The following is a 24,283-nucleotide window of genomic DNA, read 5'->3' as shown; positions in this document are numbered from 1 at the left end:
ATATGTATATATGTATATATGTATATATGTATATATGTATATATGTATATATATATATATATATATATATATATATATATATATATATATATATATATATATATATATATATATATATATATATATATATATATATATATATATATATATATATATATATATATATATATATATGTATATATAAATAAATTTATATTAAAAAAACGCAGTAATACAATGCGTTATATTAAATAAAACAAGCTTTAATGAATGACAGGGTTAAATACAATTTCTGGATAATATTTTTGGGTGCCAGGTTGGATTGTAAATTTTTAATATAAGATATTTTTTATTGTTGTTTGTAACTAATAATTAATGTCTAAATATATATAAAAATTCTGGAGATGCAATAGATATTCATATTCTCTTCTAATCTCTCCACTTAATTTTTTCTGTTTACTCAATTCATAAATTTTGGTGGAATGTGTTTTGTTCAGTAAGTAGGTCTTGATGTACTTATTAGTGGATTTTTTAATGAATTTTAAAAATTATTGCAATTTTTATTTTTTCACATTTTCTGAAAACAGTTAAGAATCTCTATATGCTGTTTGAAAATCATATTTTTGAAAGCTTTGATAACATTTGAAGCTAGTAAATTCGGAAGTGATGCTCATGGTTCCTCTCGATCTATCCTAATAAAAAAAAAATGGAATTGGGTGACTTACCTTCAAATTATTTAAAATCCTCAAATGCATATTGTTTTGATTTGAATACAAATTGTCCCTATAGAAACGTATGGAACAGTGAGATTATTGATATTTTAATCATTATATTTTCTTAGTTAGATCAGAATGCAATTATTCCCTCTAATGTTTATTTAATGTCACCCTGGACTGGTATCTGAAGCCCATGACCGATCTCCTTGCCTTCACGTAGGTATCGATGAAGATAACACTGTACTATTGTGTGCGGGTGAGAGTTAGAAGGAGGAGGCTGAGTTTGTCTGTTATTTTGCCAAAAAGTGTGATTATTGCTACTTAGTCATTCACTATCCATTCAGATCTCTACAATTTTATACATTATTGTCATTCCATAAATTATCACGTCCGTTTAAAAAAATTATTGATAAAGAAAAAAGAAAAGTAAGAATGGAAAATAATTTTTACTGATCTCTATTGCAAAATTATTTCACGAATATATTATTATTGTAGTTATTTATTTATTACTTGTAAATAAATAATGTTTTTTTTTAACATGATGTTATAATTTTATTGAAATGTACTTATTATTTGGAAAGAATACTTTCATTTTTACATGTTTTGATTTGTTTGGTCCATTTTGATTTGTAGATAATATTTTAAATATTTATACTGACGGCATTGTTTGTTTGTACGATGGTGCTATTTTCATCTATAAAAATTAAATTTGAGATATTATGATAAAAATAAAATATTTGGTATACTTCCATTGTTTTTTATTTTTTTCACTTATTGTTTTATTATAATGAATTCCATTAAAAAATATAAGCAAAAAATATCAACTTAATAACAATATCTAAAGGCTTTTTTCTTAAAATAAAAAAAATGTTACATATTTGCTATGTAATTCCATATGCCTATTAATCAAATTCAGATGAACAATTGTGTATGTAAATATACAAATAGTAATGTTATCATTGTATACAAAAAATAGCTTAAGCTTTGAAATTTTATACCCACCTGAACAAACTTACATGTATATTCACAGCAAAAATCAATTTTATTGTCAACGTGTTACAGTAAAAAAAACCATGGGAATATTCTTAATTTTACTACCAATTCAAACAATTTTTTTTTTTTCACCAAATATTTCCTACTTATTGAATATGTTCACAATTCAATCAACATAATAGATTTATCCAAAGGAGTTGAGATGCCAAAATAAAGTTAACAAAGTATATTACATTATGTTACATGGTATGTTATAATGATTAAAGAAAACACTTCGTTTTTTACCACTTGAGTTTTATTATAGAATACATGTTTCAGAAGTTAAACTTCCATCATTCAGGTCTGTATAATGGACTTGAATGATGGAAGTTTAACTTCTGAAACATGTAGTCTATAATGAAACTCAAGTGGTAAAAAACGAAGTGTTTTCTTTAATCATTTTAACATGTCTTACCACAAAGTTAATGCCGAAACAATAAATAAAATACGGTATGTTATATTCCAAAAAATGTTTTTATAACCACTAAATAATAATTAAAATTTCAACGGCATAAAAATAATATATCATGAAAAATTACATATTTTTTCATGAATATCCTGGAACTCCTCGACTGGAGAATTTTAATTTCTCAACTAACATTATTATGAAAATTATTTTTGTATAAATACATACTGGCCTGTGTTTTATGAAATTTAAGTGTACAATAAGAGAGATCTTAAGAGAGAAAATTGATTGTACGATGGCATTTCACTAATCTGGCATTCCAAGTCAAATTGGTTGAATGTATGTATGTATTTCAAAATGGAAAATGAAAACAAACTCTACATATTTGTTTCATTTATGATATAATGTGCTTTTTAATTTAAAATCAAATGTCATTGTCATCATTTAAGATAGTGACAGATTATTGTAGCCTGGATATGCAACGCCGAGCCATTACTGCTATACTCTTCCTGCCTACTGTTGGTCCTCCGTTCTCTTTCCTATAGAGCAGCAATATCCTTCATCCGCGTTTCTTTATTTTGTCATCTGTACCCTGAATACATTCCTCTCCTAGATCTTTGGATCAGAAGTGCTTATCACCTTGCCTTCATGCAATGTCCATTAGGGGCAGATAGAGGTCAGACTTTGGATTTGGTAGTAAATTATTTTGTGCCATATGCTTTATTCAGAACAGTTTTTCCCACTTATCATATATTATTTTCAGTTAGAATTTCATTTCAGTCAGTCATTTCGGTCAGACCTAGGATTTGGTAGTAGATTTTCAAGTAAGTTCGATTATTCATTCCTTTTCTTATGTTTTTTTATTTAGTAATAAATTGCAACCTCTGAGGAGATGATTAAAGAAAACACTTGTTTTTTACCACTTGAGTTTTATTATGGACTACATGTTTTAGAAGTTAAACTTCCATCATTCAGGTCTGTATAATAACTAAAATATAAAATATAAAATTGTTCTATAAATAAGGAGAGGGGAAAGTAAAGGGAAAGGGTTAGTCAAGGGGCGGATTTTGAAAACAAAGGAAAAATGGAAAGCAACGGTGAAGAATTTTGAAACAATATATTATTTAATAAATTATGATTAGAATTTAGGTTTCTTTGGATTTCTAAATTTTTAAGATAATTCATAATTTGGGCTTTATATGGAACAAGGTGTAATAATTTTAATTTATGAGATATTTTATGACATTTTTATGATTTATCTGAGGATAATAATTTTATTTTATGAAATATTTTATGAGATATTTTAATTTATTTGAGGAGATACTGGACGTGTGGGCCCATGATCAGTGCCATCGGGCAAACAACGTTACCCACATGCTTATCACCTTGCCTTCATGCAATGTCCATTAGGTGCAGATAGAGTTCAGACTTAGGATTTGGTAGTAAATTATTTTGTGCCATATGCTTTATTCAGAACAGTTTTTCCCACTTATCATATATTATTTTCAGTTACAATTTCATTTTATCATACTGGAACAAGTTTAAAAGGCTTATTTGAGTTGTAACAAGAGAGAAAGCTATGAGTTCTGTTTTTTATTAATTGCCCTACTAATACGAGTGTACGCGTTCATCACTTAAATGTAATAAACCGTATCTTGTTCGTTCAGGTACAAAAAAGTATGTATGTATTACTTTAACCACAGAATAGCTCGTAGTATGTCAAATTATTCCTACTCGTCTTACGCATATGAATGCGTAATATGGTGCGTTTAGTATTTCAAGATCAATATCGCTGGCTACCTCCTTTGCAGAATATGTCGAGATTATGTTCATTGATCTATTACATTTAAGATATATTTGTAAAAGTCTGGTGATGTCTTATGTTGGGAACGTCTGACATGCAAAAAATCATAAATAAGTCTTTTATTTTAAAAAAATTGTCTGGTACATTGTAAAAAAGTATTGTTATTGAGAAATCTTATGGGGAAAACACGAGGGTTTTTTTAATCTACTTTTTAAATGATAACCCAGAGGAAGGTGGTTAAAGAAAAGAATATGGTTTTCAATATGTATTTATTGATATTCAAATAAAAATTGAAATGTAATCCTAAATAATCACGAAAATTTAATAATAATAGCTCATGCATACGTTAATTGCGAAAAATAGTCATACTACATTATATTCATGAAATCAAGATTAAAAACAAAAGAAGAAAATCTTAATTTTTAATATAAAAAATGAATAATTTTATGCATTAGAAAACAATAATTGAAATTATGCAAATCAGTACAGAATGTAAAAATTAACTGATGGTTATTGAACTTCCGTTATTATTTTTTTTATTATTTCTACATTTTAAAATTCTGAATATACAAATATATTTTTAAAATAAGCCAAAAACACATAGTTTTAAACAAGCCGGAAAAGAAAATTTGAGGTTTGCTTTAGGGTAAAAATTACGCTTTTAGTATCTTTTGACATACAAATAAATGTTATAAACTCTACAGAATAAATTTTTCTAAACTAAGTAGTCATCATAAATAATTATGTGATGAACAGATTCACTTGAAGTGGGTCTATAGAGTCATGTCTAATATTTTCAGGGATATTTAGAATTGTGATGTAGTGTTTGATTTATTATGCAAATAAAACAAGAGTAGACAATGTCATAGTTTTAGACATACCAGATAAAAAATATGACAGAACAGCATATATAACGTATGATATCATAATACGACTAAATCCTATTTAAAATATCTAACTTAAAATAATGTGTACACATGGTTTAAAAATCTATGTACTTTTGTACATTGTACAGAGCTGATTTATCTCAATTTATAAATAGATTCATAATCACAGTTTGATAATTACAAAAGCATATTGGCATTATTTTATGTGCTGTTAGTACCGACAGCTCAAATGTGTAGATTCGACCAATGGAATGTTTTGTATAAATAGTGTTTTGTATAAACTGTCGTAAGAAATTGATGTTGTAAAATTACCAAGAATCTTAGGTGAAAATAATGCATCATGGCGATATTCTATACATAATATTTTACATACCCGCATCGATTTCACACATTTGAGAAGGCACCCAAAGACAATAATATGCAAGCTGTTTATCCGCTTACACATTTTCATTGTATAAACTGGTTTGCCACTGATAGCTACAGTAAAGGTCATCTAATTGTTAAATATTCACAGAAATAAAGACTGTTAGTTATGGGAATGCAAATAAAAATATTTAAATTGATAATTGATAGCAAGTTATACTAAAATTATTCAATAAGTCCGAATAATGAAAGGTATTACGCTATTTATTTAAGACTATAATATTTGGTGTAACTATACTAAAAAATATAATTTCTTCAAGGCATTGGAAAAATATTGACAGTAACATGCGGTAATAAGAAAAATGACAATGAATATGAACATGTATAATATTGATATACAAGTAATTCTCGGATTATAAATGATCAAATACAGAGACAAAAACCAATCAAGAAATAATTATTTTATTTTTATTTTTTAGTTGATGTATTTTTTACTGGTGTAAATAAATACACAAAAACAATTACAATATCATCACATCACAATATAATTGGTTGGAAATTAAATATACAGTGCTTCAATATTGTATTTTACGTAATGACATATTTTATACAGAATGCTGTATAAAAATAACCAAAAAAACATGAGCGGCAATTATTTGACATCGATCTATAAACTTATGAATGTTTTGTATAGTTAGACAAAGTGAAGTAAAAAAACAATAGTTTTCAATTGTCGATGCAAAAAGGGTTTGATTGAATGTTGAATAGAAGAACAACAAAAAGGGCGTTAACATTCATTGATATTTGATGATTTCATCACACTAAAATAAGGTATAAAACCAGGATTTTTCGCTCCTTTATAATAGTAATAATAAATAAATAATATTTATTTATTTATTGTTGAACTTATGGAATCATAAAAATGTCTTCCACTACATATATAAGTATATATATATACAATAAAATTTACTGGTGATGTGACTGTATTAGCTGAGAAAATAAATAATCACACTTTGTCATAAATAAATAATTAATTCAACAATTGTCATGTTTTCTGGGAGGAATGCTAATTGGTTCAATCTGAGCAAAAAATATCAGATTACAATTTAATGATCCAATTGAGTGATCATTCCAATTTAATGATCGCAAATATTACACATTTAAAAGTACTCATTATATAGCATATCTATAAAAATAGGTAACTTAATATATTTACTTTCCATACTTGCATCAGATCACTTTGTATAATGAGAGGCGCCGTTGGGTAGATGCTCAACTGCAAAATGGGCATTGCGGGTTAGATTCCCGCCAGTTGGAAAATGAAATAATTATTTTCAATTGGTCTGGATGTTACTGATTTATTTTTTCATTTCTATATGTAGAATGTGTGTTTTAATTCCAGACAAGCTCTTAAAATAAAGGCTTTTTGAGTTATCCCTTAAATAAAAAGTGATTATAAATCTGAAACTGATTTTGATGGGTCGTAATATTAACGATATATATGTTTAAAAATATTAAATGTAGGGTAAAATAACGCTCTATATATACAAATACATTCATAATAATGCTATCTATTTACACAATTCATACAAAAAAGTATGTTGGAAGAAAATCGCATCTATTGAGAACATGGTTCGTCTGTCCATACAGAATAATGCCCAGTGTGTGTGTGCAAGGTACTAGGGATGCGTTTATTTCTAATGATACAATTTTTAATGTCATGTATGTGTCTTAAATTCCTTATGCAATGAACACGTTCAAAACCAGCACTATCTTTCCATAACAAATTTTTATACACACATTATGCTAGTTAAAGGAACAGGGAAGAAGTGCGCATCATCACCCAGTTGTCAAAAAAAGATCTGATTATGCCAAATGGAACTCTTCATCAAAACCTGATATGTCCCTAGTTATTGAAACAAATTTTATATTTACTCAAATTAGAATTCAAATCAGATAACTCGATTGTAGTTATTTATATTTACTCTGGTAACTTTAGAAGATAATTACAATAAATAGATAAGAGACTGGGTATTGAACACTTCAAAACAGATTTGAGGTAAAGTACTTGAGTGACAATGCATGTATCTTTCTTGTACCCTTTGGATGTATAATTTGTGGAATTTAAGGTCTGTGGACATTTCATCGATTTAGGTGGAAATAGTCATGGATGGGACACAATAGATGTACGAACACTGCTGGATTCCTCGCGTGCTTCAGGGAGGACGCGAGTGATTAAAGGAACTCCTTTTGCAATCACAGAGTTGAGTGGCGACCGCTTCATTCGGGAGGTGATTCTTCCGGAATTAGGACCCAGTCGTCTTCTACGTCTAAGGGACTTGCGCCCATCAGTTCCAGCTGTTTCTTTAAGTTCCAATAGAGTTTTACTAAAGAATCCTGCAAAAACAAAGTCATAACATAATAAACGAATTTGAATAAACCATACATCGCTCACTCCTTTCAAGAACGTCATAAATCAAAAATCGTCAATTTTTAGTTGTGCACGTTTTCAGAATGCCCAGAAAATGTACTATATCCCAGCAAAAGCGGCATATTTTTAACTCAATATTTATCCGCTACAGGGCAGAAAGTGTGGTTTTTGCATTTTGAAGAAAAGGTGTTGTTTAATTTTATTTTTAAATATCCTAAATATTTTTCAAATGGAGAAAAAAGCCTCAGGTTTTACCTAAAAAGATATGTTGCACAGTAAAAAATTCAATAAGTGGCTTGATATTTATTTTTAATGCATTGTATTATATTTATAAACTTTAAAAACGTTCTCTTGAAAAATCAAGTTTTTTGATTTATGACGTTCTTGAAAGGAGTGAGCGACATGTGTGAAATGAACAAAGTTATTTTATAGAATTACTAACACAAGTGTTTAATTTATTATTTACTTTTAACTATACCTAACACATCAAGATACCATACATTATCAAGATTTTTCAGCGTGCTTTATATTTATTTTTAATGACATTACCTTTATTGGAATGTATTGTTATATACTTTTGCTCTAAATTATAGATCATTCTAAAAAAAACTGCATTTCCACAATCCGAATGATAATGACGATAACAGTGCAGAAAGATGAAATAGAAGTCTGTCAGTTATGATGTCATTATTGATTGGGTATTATACACAATTAATAATTTATTTGAAAAGTTCATTAAGAAACATGGAAATAATAAATACCTTTTCATCCTGTAATTGCAAAGCTTCTCTCTTTTGTCTTAACACTTCATCGTCGATATGCTGATCAAGGAGCTCCGAACGGTATCGTGATAAGTAGGCAAGTTCAGTTTGAACCTGAAAGCATGATTATTTATTAGTCAGGATTATTGCGATGTTCCCATAAATTAATATTATTTTGCAAAAATTTTTTTTTCCAAATAATTTAATTTAAACTGTAATTTCATGTTAAGAAATTAACAGAATATAAATAAAAATATTAAATCAAAAATAATTCAGCGAGGTCCTAAAGTTGTATTTATTTATTTATTAGTAAGTTCATTCTGTCTGCCTCCGTAGTGTAATGGTCAGCACGCTCGGCTTCCATTCTGGAGGTCCCAGGTTCGATTCCCAAGGGGGGTAAAATAAATATACGTGATTTTTTCACTGTCATATTTATTCAATATTACCCTGGACTGGTACCTGAAGCGGAGGGCTGATCACCTTTCCTTCATGTGTAAATGATCAAGATAACACTGCATTTATATGACGCAGTGCCCTATGCACCATTGGGGTGCGGATAAGGGTTTTATTTTTATTTTTATAAGTTCATTTACAATGGTACAGAGATCGGTAGGTTCATTAATAAAGCATTGTGTTTTAACTTGTCATCACATTAAGGAGCATTTCTGGTTGGATTATTTAAGGAGTAGAGTTTACCGGGAGAAACAGCCGAGAACTATCGAGGCTCTTAAGACACTATGGACAGAAAAGGTTTTTCTGCCCGTTCGGCCAATCGATGCTTAAGGATGGGAAGGATATTTTTACCTTCTGCACCGGCCTTATTTCAAAGTCAGAAAAGAAGGAATTACATATTTAATGTTTTTATATAAATATTATATACCGATCTCTTTGTTAAGGTTTTAACTATATGTACATAATTATCAAATCCTGTCGTCAGCGGTCTACATGCGTAAAAACACCCGTCCGAATGTGTTAAATACCGGATTCGAGATGAAGATGGCTGAATCCAACTGCACTGAACTGTGTTTGTGTTTAAATGGACATTATTGTCTTTCATTGGTTTATTACAATATATAGTTGGATGTGTGATATACTGATATACTAAGCAGGTTAATGCAGAGATAATAAATTTGAAAAATATAGAATACTTATATTTTTCAGTTATATCAAAATCACCTGTTATTATGCCCTACCCAGTAAAACTTCATGGATCATGTGAAAATGAGAAAAATTCACTAAAAGTAATAGATTAGTGTACTATAGATATAAGTGGTGGCTCATCAAAGCCTGATGCCCTGAATTTCATGAAACTGAAACAAACCTTAAGGTACTCCTGAGCCAGTTGCTTGTGTTCCTCAAATATTCGCAGTGAAGCGTCATTGGTGGGATCCGGGGTCACCGGCCGTAACTCTGGGTCCAGCATCATGTGCATGGAGTCCAGCGCGGGGTCCTGCTCCTCCGCCGTCGGTGGAGGGGAGCGCGAGGGGTCCTCGCCCCCCCCACTGCCCACATTGGATTGGCTACTGTTACCTGATGAAAAAGAAACAGTATGTTGATTTTTTGTACTTTCTCCAAGAGATAGTTCAATTCATTCATGAAGATAAACAGAATGCAGTATTGGATAGAACCAGCTTGGTATAGAATAGCTATGCTCGAGGGATTATTCCAGTTTATATCCTAAATCATGTTAAAGAGGTTCTCACATATCGCTCACTCCTTTCAAGAACGTCATAAATCAAAAAACTTGATTTTTCAGGAGAACGTTTTTAAAGTTTAAAAATATAACACTATGTATTAAAAATAAATATCAAGCCACTTATTGAACTTTTTACTATGCCACAGATCTTTTTAGGTAAAACCTGAAGGTTTTTTCCCCATTTGAAAAATATTTAGTTTATTTAAAAAAATAATAAAACAATACCTTTTCTTCAAAATGCAAAAACAACATTTTCTGCCCTGTAGCGGGTAAATATTAACTGAAAAATATGCCTCTTTTGCTGAGATATAGTACATTTTCTGGGCATTCCGAAAACACGCACAACTGAAAATTGACGAATTTTGATTTATGACGTTCTTGAAAGGAGTGAGCGATATGTAATAGATTCTGATAGGCTGCCTTATAATGTGCTTAAGCGAATTCTTTCTTAAACATGACCTGAACCATGAACATGAACATGGCATTAGTAGATCACAGTAATGTGAAATGATTGAAAAAGGGAATTATTCATTTCTTCACAATATTTTGAGTGTGTCCAAATACTCGTTCACAAATCTGGGTTATAGATGAAGAAGAATATCAAATGGTAGTCGGGTTTTGGGATACCGTTATAAAGGGTGGTAGCAAGGAGCGGCCGTTTTAGTCAATGGCGAGCATTCCGTGCCATGCACAATGATTTTTTGCTGCCAAAAATTGAAGAGGATGACAAAGACGACATTTGGTTTCAACAGGACGGTACCACATGTCACGGCCAACATAACAATCGAACTTTTGCGCACCGTTTTCGAAAATCTATTAATCAGCCGAAATTCTGGTGCCAATTGGCCACTTCGGAGCTGTGATTTGACCCCTAAGAACTGTTTTGTTGTGGGGTGCCATTGAGGATAAGTATTACGCAAACCATCCAGAGATGATAGATAAACTTGAATTCAAAGATGCCATGCCATTCATGAGATTAAAGCCCAAACAATCGAAAATGTACTGAAAAATTGAGGTGATCAGATGGGGTACTTGGTGTAAGGCCAGCCATAACAATAATTTGAATGATGTTGTGTTTCATTCTTAAATGGAAATGATAAAAACTTTTGTAATAAAACCATACTTAATAATCATACACAATATGCATGTTTAAAAAATATATATAAAGCCTATTCTAATTCCAAATGTTAGCATTAGCAAAACATTATTATAAGGAAATGGAAAAATATTGAAGCCCCCGATGAATAAGTTGAGGAATAGTTTCCCGGTTATTTTAACAGAAACTAAATGTTCATTTAACTAATCCATTAAATAAAGTTTTTTTTTAAAGGGGGTACCAATTAAAGCACTCATTTAAGTTATGACATGACATGGAAACAATGTGGAAATGGTAAAATTTAATATTAATAAAAAAAATCCCAGTAAACTCAATATACAAAAAAATTGTTTGACATTAAAACCATAAAAAGAAATTGAAAAAAAAAACTTATACTATGCTGCGTAGAGAAAGTAGAAGATGGAGAGAGTATTATAGATTAAAGTGCCTTTCGCTTTACCTACAGAAATTATATAGTTTACATTTGACATAAATGATATACACTAGAAACACTTTGAATTTCACTTTTAAAGTCTATGATAGCCATAAATTGTGATGAAATTTTATAATAATAATAATATCCGCCTTCATAGTGCAATGGTAAGCATTCTCAGCTCCCGTACTGGAGGTCCCAGTTTCGATTCCCAGTTTATATGATGCGGTGCCCTATGCACCATCCGGTGTGGAGAAGAGTTTGAAGAAGAGTATATAATAATAGTAATAATAAATACAACTATTTTAAACGATAAGACAACTGAAATGGAAATTAAATATAACTTCACCATTGTATGTAAAAACATTTGAAAAAATCGCTTGTTTGTTGGTGTGTATATTGATGCGAAAAACATGCATCTAATTGCGAATAATGAACAGACCTGAGTTTTATATAAAAACCTTGGTTTTCTCTGATATAAAGAAATAAAATATTCATAAGATCTGCAGCTTCATTTTAATTATAAACTTGAAAAAAATATTTACAATACAAAGTCAAGCTGCTAAAAGAGAGGGGTATATTTTAAAATAATATATATTATACATACATATTTATAAGAATTTTTTTATAATTACTGATTATACTTATTTTAGAATAAGTGATTAGTCACTAGTGGAAAGCCGTTTCTGTTTGGCTAAGCAAAAAATGATCACCGCATTAGTACTCATTAATTTATTTTTCTTCTTAAAATCCTAGTACAGTTTTAATAAAAATTAATCAAATGCATACATTTTCCTCCCATATTATTTTATAGGGCGGGCCAAGAAGATTGACGAGGTTTCTTTCGAACTAGTAACTCAATTTATTTTTTTTATTGTACAGGAGTGAGTGGAATAATATAAAGATGGCATTTTATTTATTATTTCGTTACAACATTTTGAGTGTGTCCTAATACTTGTTCACAAAATCTTGATTATCTCTAATCACAGGAGTTATTTTCATATTATTTTTTAATTTTTAATTTCTAATATAAGAGTTTCTGGTTGTCAATAATGGGTAGAATTGGTGAATGTTACACGTGTGTAAAGTGATCACTTAAACCAGCCTATGACGGTCGTCAGCCCCGTAAATGCCCAGACTTCCATATTCTTCTTGATCTTTGATGAGATGTCAAAAAATAATATTATTTCGTTCTCTAAAAAACTGATTTATCAAACTTAGCCAAATGTGTCACGAATCCATCGATTTTTATTTTTGTCCGCCTCCGTAGTGTCAGCACGTCGTGCAGCCGTGGTCAGCACGTTCGGCTACCGTCTGGAGGTTCGGGTTCGATTCCCAAGTGAGGTAAAATAAATATAAGTGATTTCTTCACTGTAATATTTATTCAATATTACCCTGGACTGGCAACCTGAAGCGGAGGGCTGATCACCTTTCCTTCATGTGTTATCGATCAAGATAACACTGCGTTTATATGATGCAGTGCCCTATGCACCATTGGGGTGCGGATAAAGGTTTAAAAAAAAGGTAATTCCAAAGTAGCAACTCTCAAAATGCTGGTTTAATACGCAAATTTAAAATGTCATCCGCTACTTACTGTTATTGCATGTTTTTAAAAATATACTTAGTTATATGACTACTAAACTAAATTTTGTCCGCCTCCGTAGTGTAATGGTCAGCACGTTCGGCTACCGTTCAGGAGGTCCCGGGTTCGATTCCCAAGGGAGGTAAAATAAATATAAGTGATTTTTTCACTGTAATATTTATTCAATATTACCCTGAACTGGTAACCTGAAGCGGAGGGCTGATCACCTTTCCTTCATGTGTTAACGATCAAGATAACACTGTGTTTGTATAACGCAGTGCCCTATGCACCATTGGGGTGCAGATAAGGGTTTGAAAAAAGGTAATTCCAAAGTAGCAACTCTCAAAATGCTGGTTTAATACGCAAAATTGAAAATGTCATCCGCTACTTACTGTCGTTACATATTTTAAAAAATATACTTAGTTATATGACTACTAAATTAAAAGCTGGTAATTATCTGGTTTAGGCAGTATTCTAGTATGTGGATCACCTACCATAACGCGGATGAGGCAATTCAGCCCATCTGTAAAGGAGGGTTAAATGGGATGAAGAATGCATGGACCGCGAGTTCTCCATTTTCACTGTCCCGCTGTCTCTGTTATTCAATAACTTCCGCCAATAAACAAATGTATGGTGAAATAATCACATTTTTTCTAGGCGCGATATTTATTTTTGGTGAAGTAAACTTTGAAATTCATAAACACGCAATTCAGAAAAATATGTTTATTAAAAAACCATCGCGGAATAAAAATGTTCTCTACTTCTCAAATATGTTATTTGCATAGGATCAATACAAAAGCGTAGGTACTTCGAAAATTCATTTCCAAGAGAAGGAATGTAAAATTAATGATATTTATGACGGTTCCGGTTTAAATTTAGCGCAGTTATCCGTACCCAGTAGGTACTCGAAGATGTATGCACACTATATTAAAGGTGATTCTTTGTTAGATATCCAAAATATATTAACGTCAATATTGATGTCCGTATTTAGAACGCGACGCGTGTTTTTCAGTCATAAGCGAAAAGAAAAACTAAAATCGGGAAGTACCAATTTGCGCAGGAATCACTCGGAAAATAGTAACGGCGTATTATTACGGAGTCGAGTAGTTTGTAACGATTCGATTTACGGCGTTTTACGAAATAAGAAAAGTTCTCGAAAGGGCGTCCGTGTTTTTTTGGAGTACATTGTTTACGCTTCCCGATACACATCCGACGTTCGGGGAGAATCAGCCCGCGATCCGAATGTCGTGTGCGGCGCGACGCACTGGCGCGTGGGGTACACTATCGGGGGCACTCACTGTAGAACACCCAGCTGCAGGTGACCGTGTCCCTGACGGTGGTGAGGACGCCGGCGGGCAGGTCGCACATGGTCGCGGCGGGCGGCCGCCAGCAGCGCCCCCGCCGCTCGTCCTGCGGCCCGCGGCTCGCCGGCACGGCGGTCGCTCTTCGGGCGGGATCCGAGCCGCGGCGCGCCACGGAGCGCGGGTCGGAGGACTGTCGCTCCTCCCGCAGGACGGAGAAGTGTGTCGCGGAGGCGAGGGCGCTGCCCCCGGGGGGCGCTGCGCGGCGCCGCCCCGCGGCCCCCGCGCCCCGCCCGGCCGAGCTATTCCCGGCTCCTGACTCACGCGGCATACGGGCTATATCGGGCCCCGTGCCGTCCCGTCGCGCCCGAGCGTACCTTATCTCGGCGAGCGTAACAATCGTGTCGATTCTAAATTATAACTAACGCTCGTTTTCTGTCGCATCTCTATAGAGAATCCCGCGGAAGAAGCGACCTTCCTCGAGAGTAGTTATCGACCGACGGTGATGCCGTTACGTTTTTCTCGACGCAGAAAACATCGGCGATTTACCGATATCGTCAAATATGATTTATAGGTAATTAGGGTCGTTAATTGGAAATAAACCGATTCAAAGGGCACGGATGCGATGAAACACAAAATTTATGCAAAAAAAAGAATCGCCGAAAATATGAACATTTAGAAGATCTAGCGAACCATAACCGTAACTTGTACCGAAGGACTGAGTCACGGGAAGAAAAACTGCGACCATTGTTTGTGTGTCGCAATCTCTGGGCCGCTGCCGTGCGGAGTGTGGAGTCGAGCGGAGAGCGGCGCGGCGCGCGGCGTGTCGGGACTCCGCTCCGAGATATTTAGGATGCTCGATTTACTTCTCGAGCGCGTGATAAATTAAAAAGGAACATAACCCCGTGTACACTATGACGACGAGCCGATATTTCGTAAAGATTGCATCACGAGCTCGCAACTCGGCGCGGTAGGCTCTACTGCATCCCGGGGGATACGGATGAGGCGGACAAGAGAGCGACTCGTCACTTTAATGATAAGGAAAACTGGAGTAATAATCGATACACCGAGAACACCGAGTAGAGAAGATGAGGAAACAAGATTGATTACAAACGATACGGAGCCTCGATATCCAGGGGTAAAGAACTTACGGCCGGCGAGCGACTGGCTAAACCGAGAATTATGTACTAGAGAATAATATATATTAGAAATATAGCATTACGAATTAATTTGTCTCGCACAATAACGCATGGAATATTTCACGATTGCAAAAACTAAAAGACTAGTAAGATCATATCGGAGAGACGGATGATTAGCTACGAAGGGATGTAATTGTTTTTTTTTCTTCTCCAAAATAGATATTAAAGATGATCATAAAAACTAACGAGCGCAAAATAATTCAGTTAAGGGGTGAGACTTTATTTAATGGGAACATATACAACAATGTTGAAGAATTTGTGAAAAAGCATCTTATTACATATTCAGTTTTTGTGAACACTTGTCGATGAAAACATCTGTTGTTTTCGAAACTAGTCGTGTGGAATAAGACTCAATTTGTGGTCTAATACAAGTGTTTCGTTTTGAATATCGTAGTCGTACAGGAGAAAGTGACCAACTACCAAAACGTAAAATGTTCAGGAGGGCCATTTAAGTCACTATTGCTCGGCAAGAAAATAAACACCAATGCAGTTAGTAGTTTTTAACTAGTCAATATACTATAATTCCAAGTTTAAAATCCTTTGGGATTTTTTTAGGCTAATTTAAGCTAGTAAGATATCAAATCGCTCACTCCTTTCAAGAACGTCATAAACCAAGAAACTTGATTTTTAGGAGAACGTTTTTAAAGTTTAAAAATATAATACAATGGATTAAAAATATCAAGCCACTTATTGAACTTTAAACTGTGCAACAGATCTTTTTAGGTAAAACCTGAAGGTTTTTTCTCCATTTGAAAAATATTAAGTTTATTTAAAAAAATACCTTTTAAACAATACCTTTTCTTCAAAATGCAAAAAACTACACTTGCTGCCCTGTAGCGGGTAAATATTAAGTTAAAAATGCGCTGCTTTTGCTGGGATATAGTTTATTTTCTTGGCATTCCGAAAACATGGACAACTTAAAATTGTCGATTTTTGATTTATGACGTTCTTGAAAAGAGTGAGCGAAATAGTCAATGATAACGTATTTGTAAAACAATGCACTTAGTCAGTTTCTCCTGCATGACTACGATATTATATTATATTACATAAATTTGAAAAGTGATTGTTGTAAATATTTATTTTTATTAATTTATGTTTATACATTATTATATATATAAATATATATATATATACATATATATATATATATATATATATATATATATATATATATATATATATATATATATATATATATATATATATATATATATATATATATATATATATATATATATATATATATATATATATATGTTTGCAATGTTAGCGAGGGTCGGAGGAGCACCCCGCGTATATGCACCATCGGTTGACACACGGGAATACTAGCATCTCGCGTATGCACATCGCTGAGTCACGAGCTAAAACGGGCCCCGACAAGCTACACGCGCGCACAGCTACACGACGCTGGTGGAAGGCGCTTCATTGTACAGTCCATTGCACAGCCTGTCAATCCTGTCAATCCTGTCAAATCGTGTCTTCAATTCCACAGCATTCATAACGATTCACGAAAAACCTAGGTTTGTACAATGGTGTCTAATTTTGAAACCTAGACGTATTTTTTTAAAATTGCGCGTGAAGTATCGGACACGTCATAGAAATGAAACTTTCATTAATTGATTCGGCAGTCAGTTTGTGGTAAAATCTATCCATTTTTAATTAATGTTTTACTTAGTATGTTTGAAAATGATGCAGAATGCATCGAACCACGTATCACAGTAGATTTCAAGAAATAATGGTATTTACTAAGTAAAACATGAATTAAAAATGAAATGAAACTAAAAAATGAAATGAAACTGAAATAAAAAATACAGAATAATAGAGATTCAATGGGAAAGACAGAGAGAGATCAGGTGCTTTAATTCGTAATACGTCCGCCTCCGTGGTGTAATGGTTAGCTACAGTGTTTAGCTACAGTGCTGGAGGTCCCGTGTTCGATTCCCAGGGGGGGGGGGTGAAAATAAATATCAGTGATTTTACACTCCAATATTAATTTAATATTACCCTGGACTGGAGTGCAGGAGTGATCACCTTACCTTCATGTAAGTAACGATCGAGATAAATCTGCGTCAATACGACGCAGTGCCCTATGCACCATCGGGTGCGAATAGGGGTTAGAAGAAGAAAAAGAATAATGATCTAGGATACAAACCCAATGACAAATATGTAAATGAGTCTACAGTAAATACCCATTCGAAAAAAAAAATTATACCGATTTATCATACGTACAACTAGTTTTTGTATTTGACATTAAGTGAAGTACTTATCTGGAAAATAATTGGTCTGGAGATTACTATTGTTTGCCTACATCGCACACCCCCTCATCCGCATTCGCAACAATAGATTTAATTACAACAACAAAAGTTTTGACATTGAAATCATAATGTGCGCATTGAAAAATGTATTAATCTTCTTCTTCTTCTTCATCTTGTTGTAGGCCTTGTGGCCTGTTTTTAAGAGGAATTAGCCTCCTGCGAAGTCGATTCCCAGCTATCGACCCATCTCTTTGGTGGTCTGCCCGGAAGTCGTCTACCATGGGGTTGGCCGTACAGTGCGTTTGTAGTGTATTTTGAGATACTCTCTCTCTCACACACACATTGAATCTCAGAAATAAATGTATAACTTTATTTCTCCTTCTCTCTACTTTCTCTTTCATGTTACGAAATGTGCCTAATAAACGTGACGCGTCCTCGAAATTCTCGTTCAATTGTCGATTATCGAATCACAGCCTAAAAAGTTTTAAGAAGAAAAAACGCGTTTTTGTATCACGTAGGTTTCTTGGACGATTTTCCTAAAAGCCCCCACGACGCTTTGAAATTGGACAGTAGCGTTGTATTGTAAAATTAAATTCAGGCAAGAGAAATATAGAGGCGGATAAAGGTTAAAGAACAAAGGATAGTAATGGGCTATTAAAAAACTGAAGGATAGGGTTTAAAAATAATCTGAAACAAGTTAACAATTTTTCATTCGTGCCAATATTAAAGTTTTTTGTTTTAACCACTTTTTTATTATTAGTACACCTTAACCTACCGGTTTCAAAAATAACCTTGTCATCATCAGGGTTTGTTAAATTCTAAAACATTAAAAACATTTAAAACTTATAATTAATTACATTCCCTTACCAAAAACTAAATCCTACATAATTAATAATCAAAGTTGTTTAATTTGGAATAAGTTGGAAAAACATTTAAGAAATTAAAGTTTTTAATTATTAACGTTTTAATTGCAATCACGCTCTCGTTTTCCCTCTTACATATATTTCTTTCTCGACCAGGACTTTTTACCTTCGGGTAGTATTTGATAATACCGCCTCCACAGTGTAATGATCAGCACGCTCGGCTACCGTACTGAAAGTCCCGGGTTCGATTCCCAGAGGGGGTCAAATAAGTAAAAGAGATTTTTTTACACTAATATTTATTCATATTACCCTGAATTGGTATCTAAAGCAGAGGGCCGATCACCTTTCCTTCATTTTATTTTGTTAATTTTAATTTTATTTGTTCGGGAATTATACAGCTTTAAATTTAAAAAAAAAAAATAAAAAACAGTTACATTAACAATAATCAAGCCAATTAAACAATTCCACATTTATATGTGTTAACGTTCAAGATAACACTGCTTTTATATGATGCAGTGCCCTTTGCACCATCGGGTGCAGATGAGGGTTTGAAGATGAAGAAGAAGTATTTGATAAAGACCTAACCTGCATCATTCTGACGCAGTGTCCTATGCATCGTTGGTTCGGACAAAATCGGCAGGGAAGTAGATAGTGTTTTGAAGTCAAACCCTTATCCGCACCCCAATGATGCACAGGGCACTGCATCATATAAATACAGTGATATCTTGATCATTAACACATGAAGGAGAGATGATCGATCAGCCCTCTGCTTGGAGTACCAGTCCAGGGTATTATTGAATAATATGTAAGTGGATTAAATTCCAAAGAGAGAATGATGTTGATAAATAGCGTGTGAGCAGAAGACAAAGTTATAAAGCTATTCGATCACAAGAGCCGACGGATAGCGGAACGTTTAGGTTCCCGTTCGCATTGTTAATAATCGGAATAAACACGGATATTCTTAGACGAGTGCTACACATTACGTGAACAGCGTGTATCCGTGTGGAGTTTAGGCAAATAAAGTAAACAAAGTGCGTTTGCCTGACAGACGGATGCGCCGGGTGACTCACGCGCGGCAGTTCCCGGAAATCTAAAAGCGAGCCATTCTCTCCCGAGTTCACGCCGCTCTGCCGAGAGGGTTGTTCGGACGGCAAACTGTTGCATTTCACAAAATAGACCTTTTCCTCGAACTATTTTAGATGACAAAAAATGATACGGTATTAAAAATTTCCATCAAGTTTAGGCCGATAGGTTCTTATACCTCGTTCTCATTCTCAAGTCATTCTCTCATTGTCAATGTCCGCCTCCGTAGTGTTATGGTCAGCACGCTCGGCTACCGTTCTGGAGGTCCCGGGTTTGATTCCCAGGGGGGTCAAATAAATATAAGTGATTTTTTCACTGTAATGTTTATTCAATATTACCCTGGACTGGTACCTGAAACGGAGGGCTGATCACCTTTCCTTCATGTGTAAAACGATCAAGATAACACTGCGTTTATATGAACCAGTGCCCTATGCACCATTGGGATGCGGATAAGGGTTTTATGATTATTATTGTTACTAGGCTGATAGTATGTGAGTAGTTTTCCGAGAGTATAGTGGGTAATAGGTTTAAACCAAGGGTGGCCAACCCGCGGCCCGCGGAGCAAATCACACATATTTTCCTTTAATGTACACAAAACCACCAAAAGAACATTACATCGTACGTAGTTCGTATCATGGGAGTATTTCACTATACTGATAATTTTAAGACCCATAATGGCGTCAAGTAGTAAAGACGTTGGACTAAAGAAGAGAAGAGTAACAGAAGAACTGAGAAACTTTTTATGACAGGTGGACTATAAACTATTTTTCGTGGAATTTAATTGAACATGCCAGATATGCAATGATTCTGTTTCTATCTTGAAAAAGAATAATATTAAACGGCATTGCGAGGCTAAACATGCGAATAAGTTTGAAAAGTACCAAATAAAGTAACTAATAAATATGTTGATATATAATATAAATAAATATATATATATATATATATATATATATATTTTTATATATATATATATATATATATATATATATATATATATATATATATATATATATATATATATATATATATATATATATATATATATATATATATATATATATATATATATATATATATATATTATATCATATATATATATATTTCAATATAAATATATCAATATCATGTTGGCTTTGAATAATAAAATAATTTTTTTTTTACGGCCCGGTAGGAAATCTCATTTCTAAAATCTGGTCCGGCTTCTGAAAATGTTGGCCACCTATGGTTCAAACTCATTGCTGAAAGCTTTTTACGGCTTTCTGAAGAACGCATTACTCTAAAACGATGGAATAGCGACACGAGTTAAAAACCCTTCTCTGAAGTAGCGTAATTCGCCTCAAGTAATGAGAAGTGCGCTATGCTATGCCAACCAATATTATAAGTGGATCTCACGAGATATACTTACATATTACTACTCTTATGTTTTCAGTATTTACGTTTGCCGCCTTGGATACGTTTTAACAATACAATGATAAATTTCTCGAGTATTTATTTCTTTACGTATTCTCAAGTAGAGTATCAAAGGACATAGAAATATCATGTTTAGAGATATTTTTTTTAAAATATCATTGTTATTGATTTTTATTACAATTCAATGCTAAAAAACTACAAAAAGAAAAATAATTGTGATTTATAAAAAAAACACATACAAAAACTAAATGACTGAAAAGTTCGAAAACTCGATGATTTCCGAAAATTTTAAAATCATTTTTATAATCTAGACTCAAGTAGAAAATTTAAAAATAATGTTACACGTCTATTGACTATTATTAAGCTTTTAGCTTATTCATTGGCATGTCAACAAAAACAATAGTATCATTATATATAGAGTAATCGAGTAACTTGCCAATCGTGGCATGCCCGCATAGTACTACAAAGCTCTAACGTGATTACATCGAACGGTGACGTTGAGTAGGCATGTATAGAAAACAACTAAAACGTCTATTAATCATTTTACTAACTCAATGAAATTACGGAATTTTTGGCTCCCGACAAACCAGAGTTACAAAAAAGTAGACGATAATAAAGCGGAGACATCGTTATTAATCTAGTACCGGCCGTGAATCATTCGCGTCAGTCGACACGTACAATCGGTCATAGAATCGATTAAAAGAAAAATGAACAGGCACGCACGATCATCTGAAAATAAACAAAGGTTGGGATACAGTGTAAAGAGAGCGTGTATGTGTGCGTGTGTGCGTGTGTGTGTGTGTGAGTGTGTGCGAGCTGAGCTTTTCAGAGCGAGATGAACGCGGTGGGTTTCTGTCGCACTTCTGGGAATACGGAAAATCGTATTAATTCGGGACGAGCGGCCGCGGCGCCGACTGGTGATTCACTCGCAGACTCTGAGACGGAGAGCGTCGGTCCGCCGCCGCCGTCTCATCCCTGTCCCCCGGAGTTGACGATGTTTACTATTTTGGAAATTGCCAAGTGCATCTTTCCGCGTGGCATTAATCAGAGCGTTAATCGCTCGCGAGGGTTGATACCCATCAATCGCGAAAAACAAGAGCGTTTCGCATTTTATGCACAAAATACAAATGACGTAAACACGTGCATCCGAGACGCAAACAAGGCTATCGTGGGAGGCCATCAAATTGAATATCTTGATAATATAAGTGTGTGTCTGACGCAATACGCTACGTAATTTATTGCACTATCGTATTTATACGGTCTACTTTCCGAATGTTTTTAAACACACGCGTATGTATTTAAGAAACTAAGAGAGGAAAATGATAATACATATAAATTCATGCAAATATGTTTAAATTTTCTCGCTCATTTTTCAATACGTCAAGCATTTTTGAGTATCGCTTCATTCTCGAGTGCATATGTAAAATAAAGCATATGATACGATATATCACACATAACGAATCAATAAGAAACGTCGGATAGGTAGACATGAAAAGCTGCGCTACTGAAACTACTAACATTGAAGAGTAATAAAATCAGATGTTTTAATTTAGAAATACACACAATAACACAAGGATAATTTTATACTAAAATGACCTAGTTTGAACGCGTAATGAATATTAGGGGAGTTGAAGCGTATACTAGATAACCCGAAGCAATTAGGTAGGCTATTACGAAAACCAAGGATCTATATAAAAACTCCATAATATTAAGCAAAAAAGCGTTACTATTAAAGATAGAGCCCAAAATTTTGAGATGGAGACCGTGGGAGAATAAAAGAGGCGACGGAAGACTTAAAAAAAGATGGTCCGACGACATAGCCGCTGTGGGGGGTAGAAACTGAAGGAAATGGAAGGATACGGAAGAGGCCTATATCCAGCATCGGAGGACAGAGGCTAGAGTAGAAGAAGAAGATTAAGCAAAATAAACGGTACGTCATACTATTAAGCGAACATTTGAATAAACGATAAAATGCGTAGCCCAAACGCATTATACACAAGTTACCGAATATTGTTTGAGATATTTTTATCTCGCACGTGGTACCTATTGTCCTTCTCGGAAAACCGCAACCGAGATGCTGATTCAAGGCGAGACATGAAGGGTTCGTACGTAATAAAACGCATACCATAATGCATCATGGATTCGAGGAACAACGAGTAATTAATGATATTATAGAACTATTTATGTAAATGCATATTACGATCCTAGCAACTCCTATATGATGACGCATGCAAATACATAATCTTGTCCTCGAGGTTATTTATTATTTTATCTAACGTAAATAAGACAAAATACATATTTCAGAACTGCGATCGTACTAAATTATAAGAAAACTTAAATACAGTGAAACCTCTCATAACGAGCAAAAAAAGCTTGCACCCTTAACGAGCGACGTTTCGCATAACGAGTTACAGAAAAAGGGCAAGTCCTTTTCACGACTTTCTCTTGTGAGGACGGCGGGACTTCCGCGTAGTCAAAACAATTTTTTTTCGCTTAACGAGTAAGATTCTGGAACGAATTATGCTCGTTATGAGAGGTTCGACTGTAATTATAATGGCATTATTTAAATATTGCAACACATGAATACCAACGTTTCTGGCGAAAACATATTGTTGTTAATGTGCTTATAAAAGCTCTTAATTGTCCGCCTCCGCAGTGTAATGGTCAGCATGCTCGACTATCGTCCTGGTGGTCCCGGGTTCGATTCCCAGGGGAGGGAGGGGGGTCAAATAATTTATTCATGTGATTTTTCACTCTAATATTTATTCAATATTACCTACCCTGCACTGGTACCTGAAGCGGAAGACTGATCACCTTTCCTTCGTGTGTGATCAAAGTAACATTGCGTTTATATGATGCAGTGCCTAATGCACTATCGGGTGCGGATAAGGGTTTGAAGAATTTAATAAAAAGCAGATAAATAAAAGGATCACATATGTAAAATTTCATAATTCTCGTTTAACAATGCCAACTAATAACAATTGAG

At 33.7% G+C, this 24,283-nt stretch overlaps 1 protein-coding gene across 1 annotated transcript in view; it reads right to left on the bottom strand.

Annotated features, from left to right (window-relative positions):
• Positions 1–6,544: 6,544 nt before the first annotated feature.
• Tak1 (TGF-beta activated kinase 1) overlaps positions 6,545–24,283 on the bottom strand; it is a 37,243-nt gene continuing 19,504 nt past the window's right edge. Inside the window, exons 9-11 of the mRNA XM_088268529.1 lie at positions 9,701–9,909; positions 8,380–8,493; positions 6,545–7,584 (exon numbers count right to left, since the gene is read on the bottom strand). Coding sequence (XP_088124655.1) covers positions 7,468–7,584; positions 8,380–8,493; positions 9,701–9,909 — 440 coding nt within the window. The 3' untranslated portion in view covers positions 6,545–7,467. The remainder of the gene's footprint in view (positions 7,585–8,379; positions 8,494–9,700; positions 9,910–24,283) is intronic.

The sequence above is a fragment of the Brachycentrus maculatus genome, unplaced genomic scaffold (genome assembly GCF_059751285.1).
Source record: "Brachycentrus maculatus isolate JH-2025_06_01 unplaced genomic scaffold, ASM5975128v1 h1tg000326l, whole genome shotgun sequence".
Lineage (NCBI taxonomy): Eukaryota > Metazoa > Arthropoda > Insecta > Trichoptera > Brachycentridae > Brachycentrus > Brachycentrus maculatus.
The sequence above is the reverse complement of the archived record's forward strand: the minus strand, read 5'-3'. Positions and strand labels throughout refer to the sequence as shown.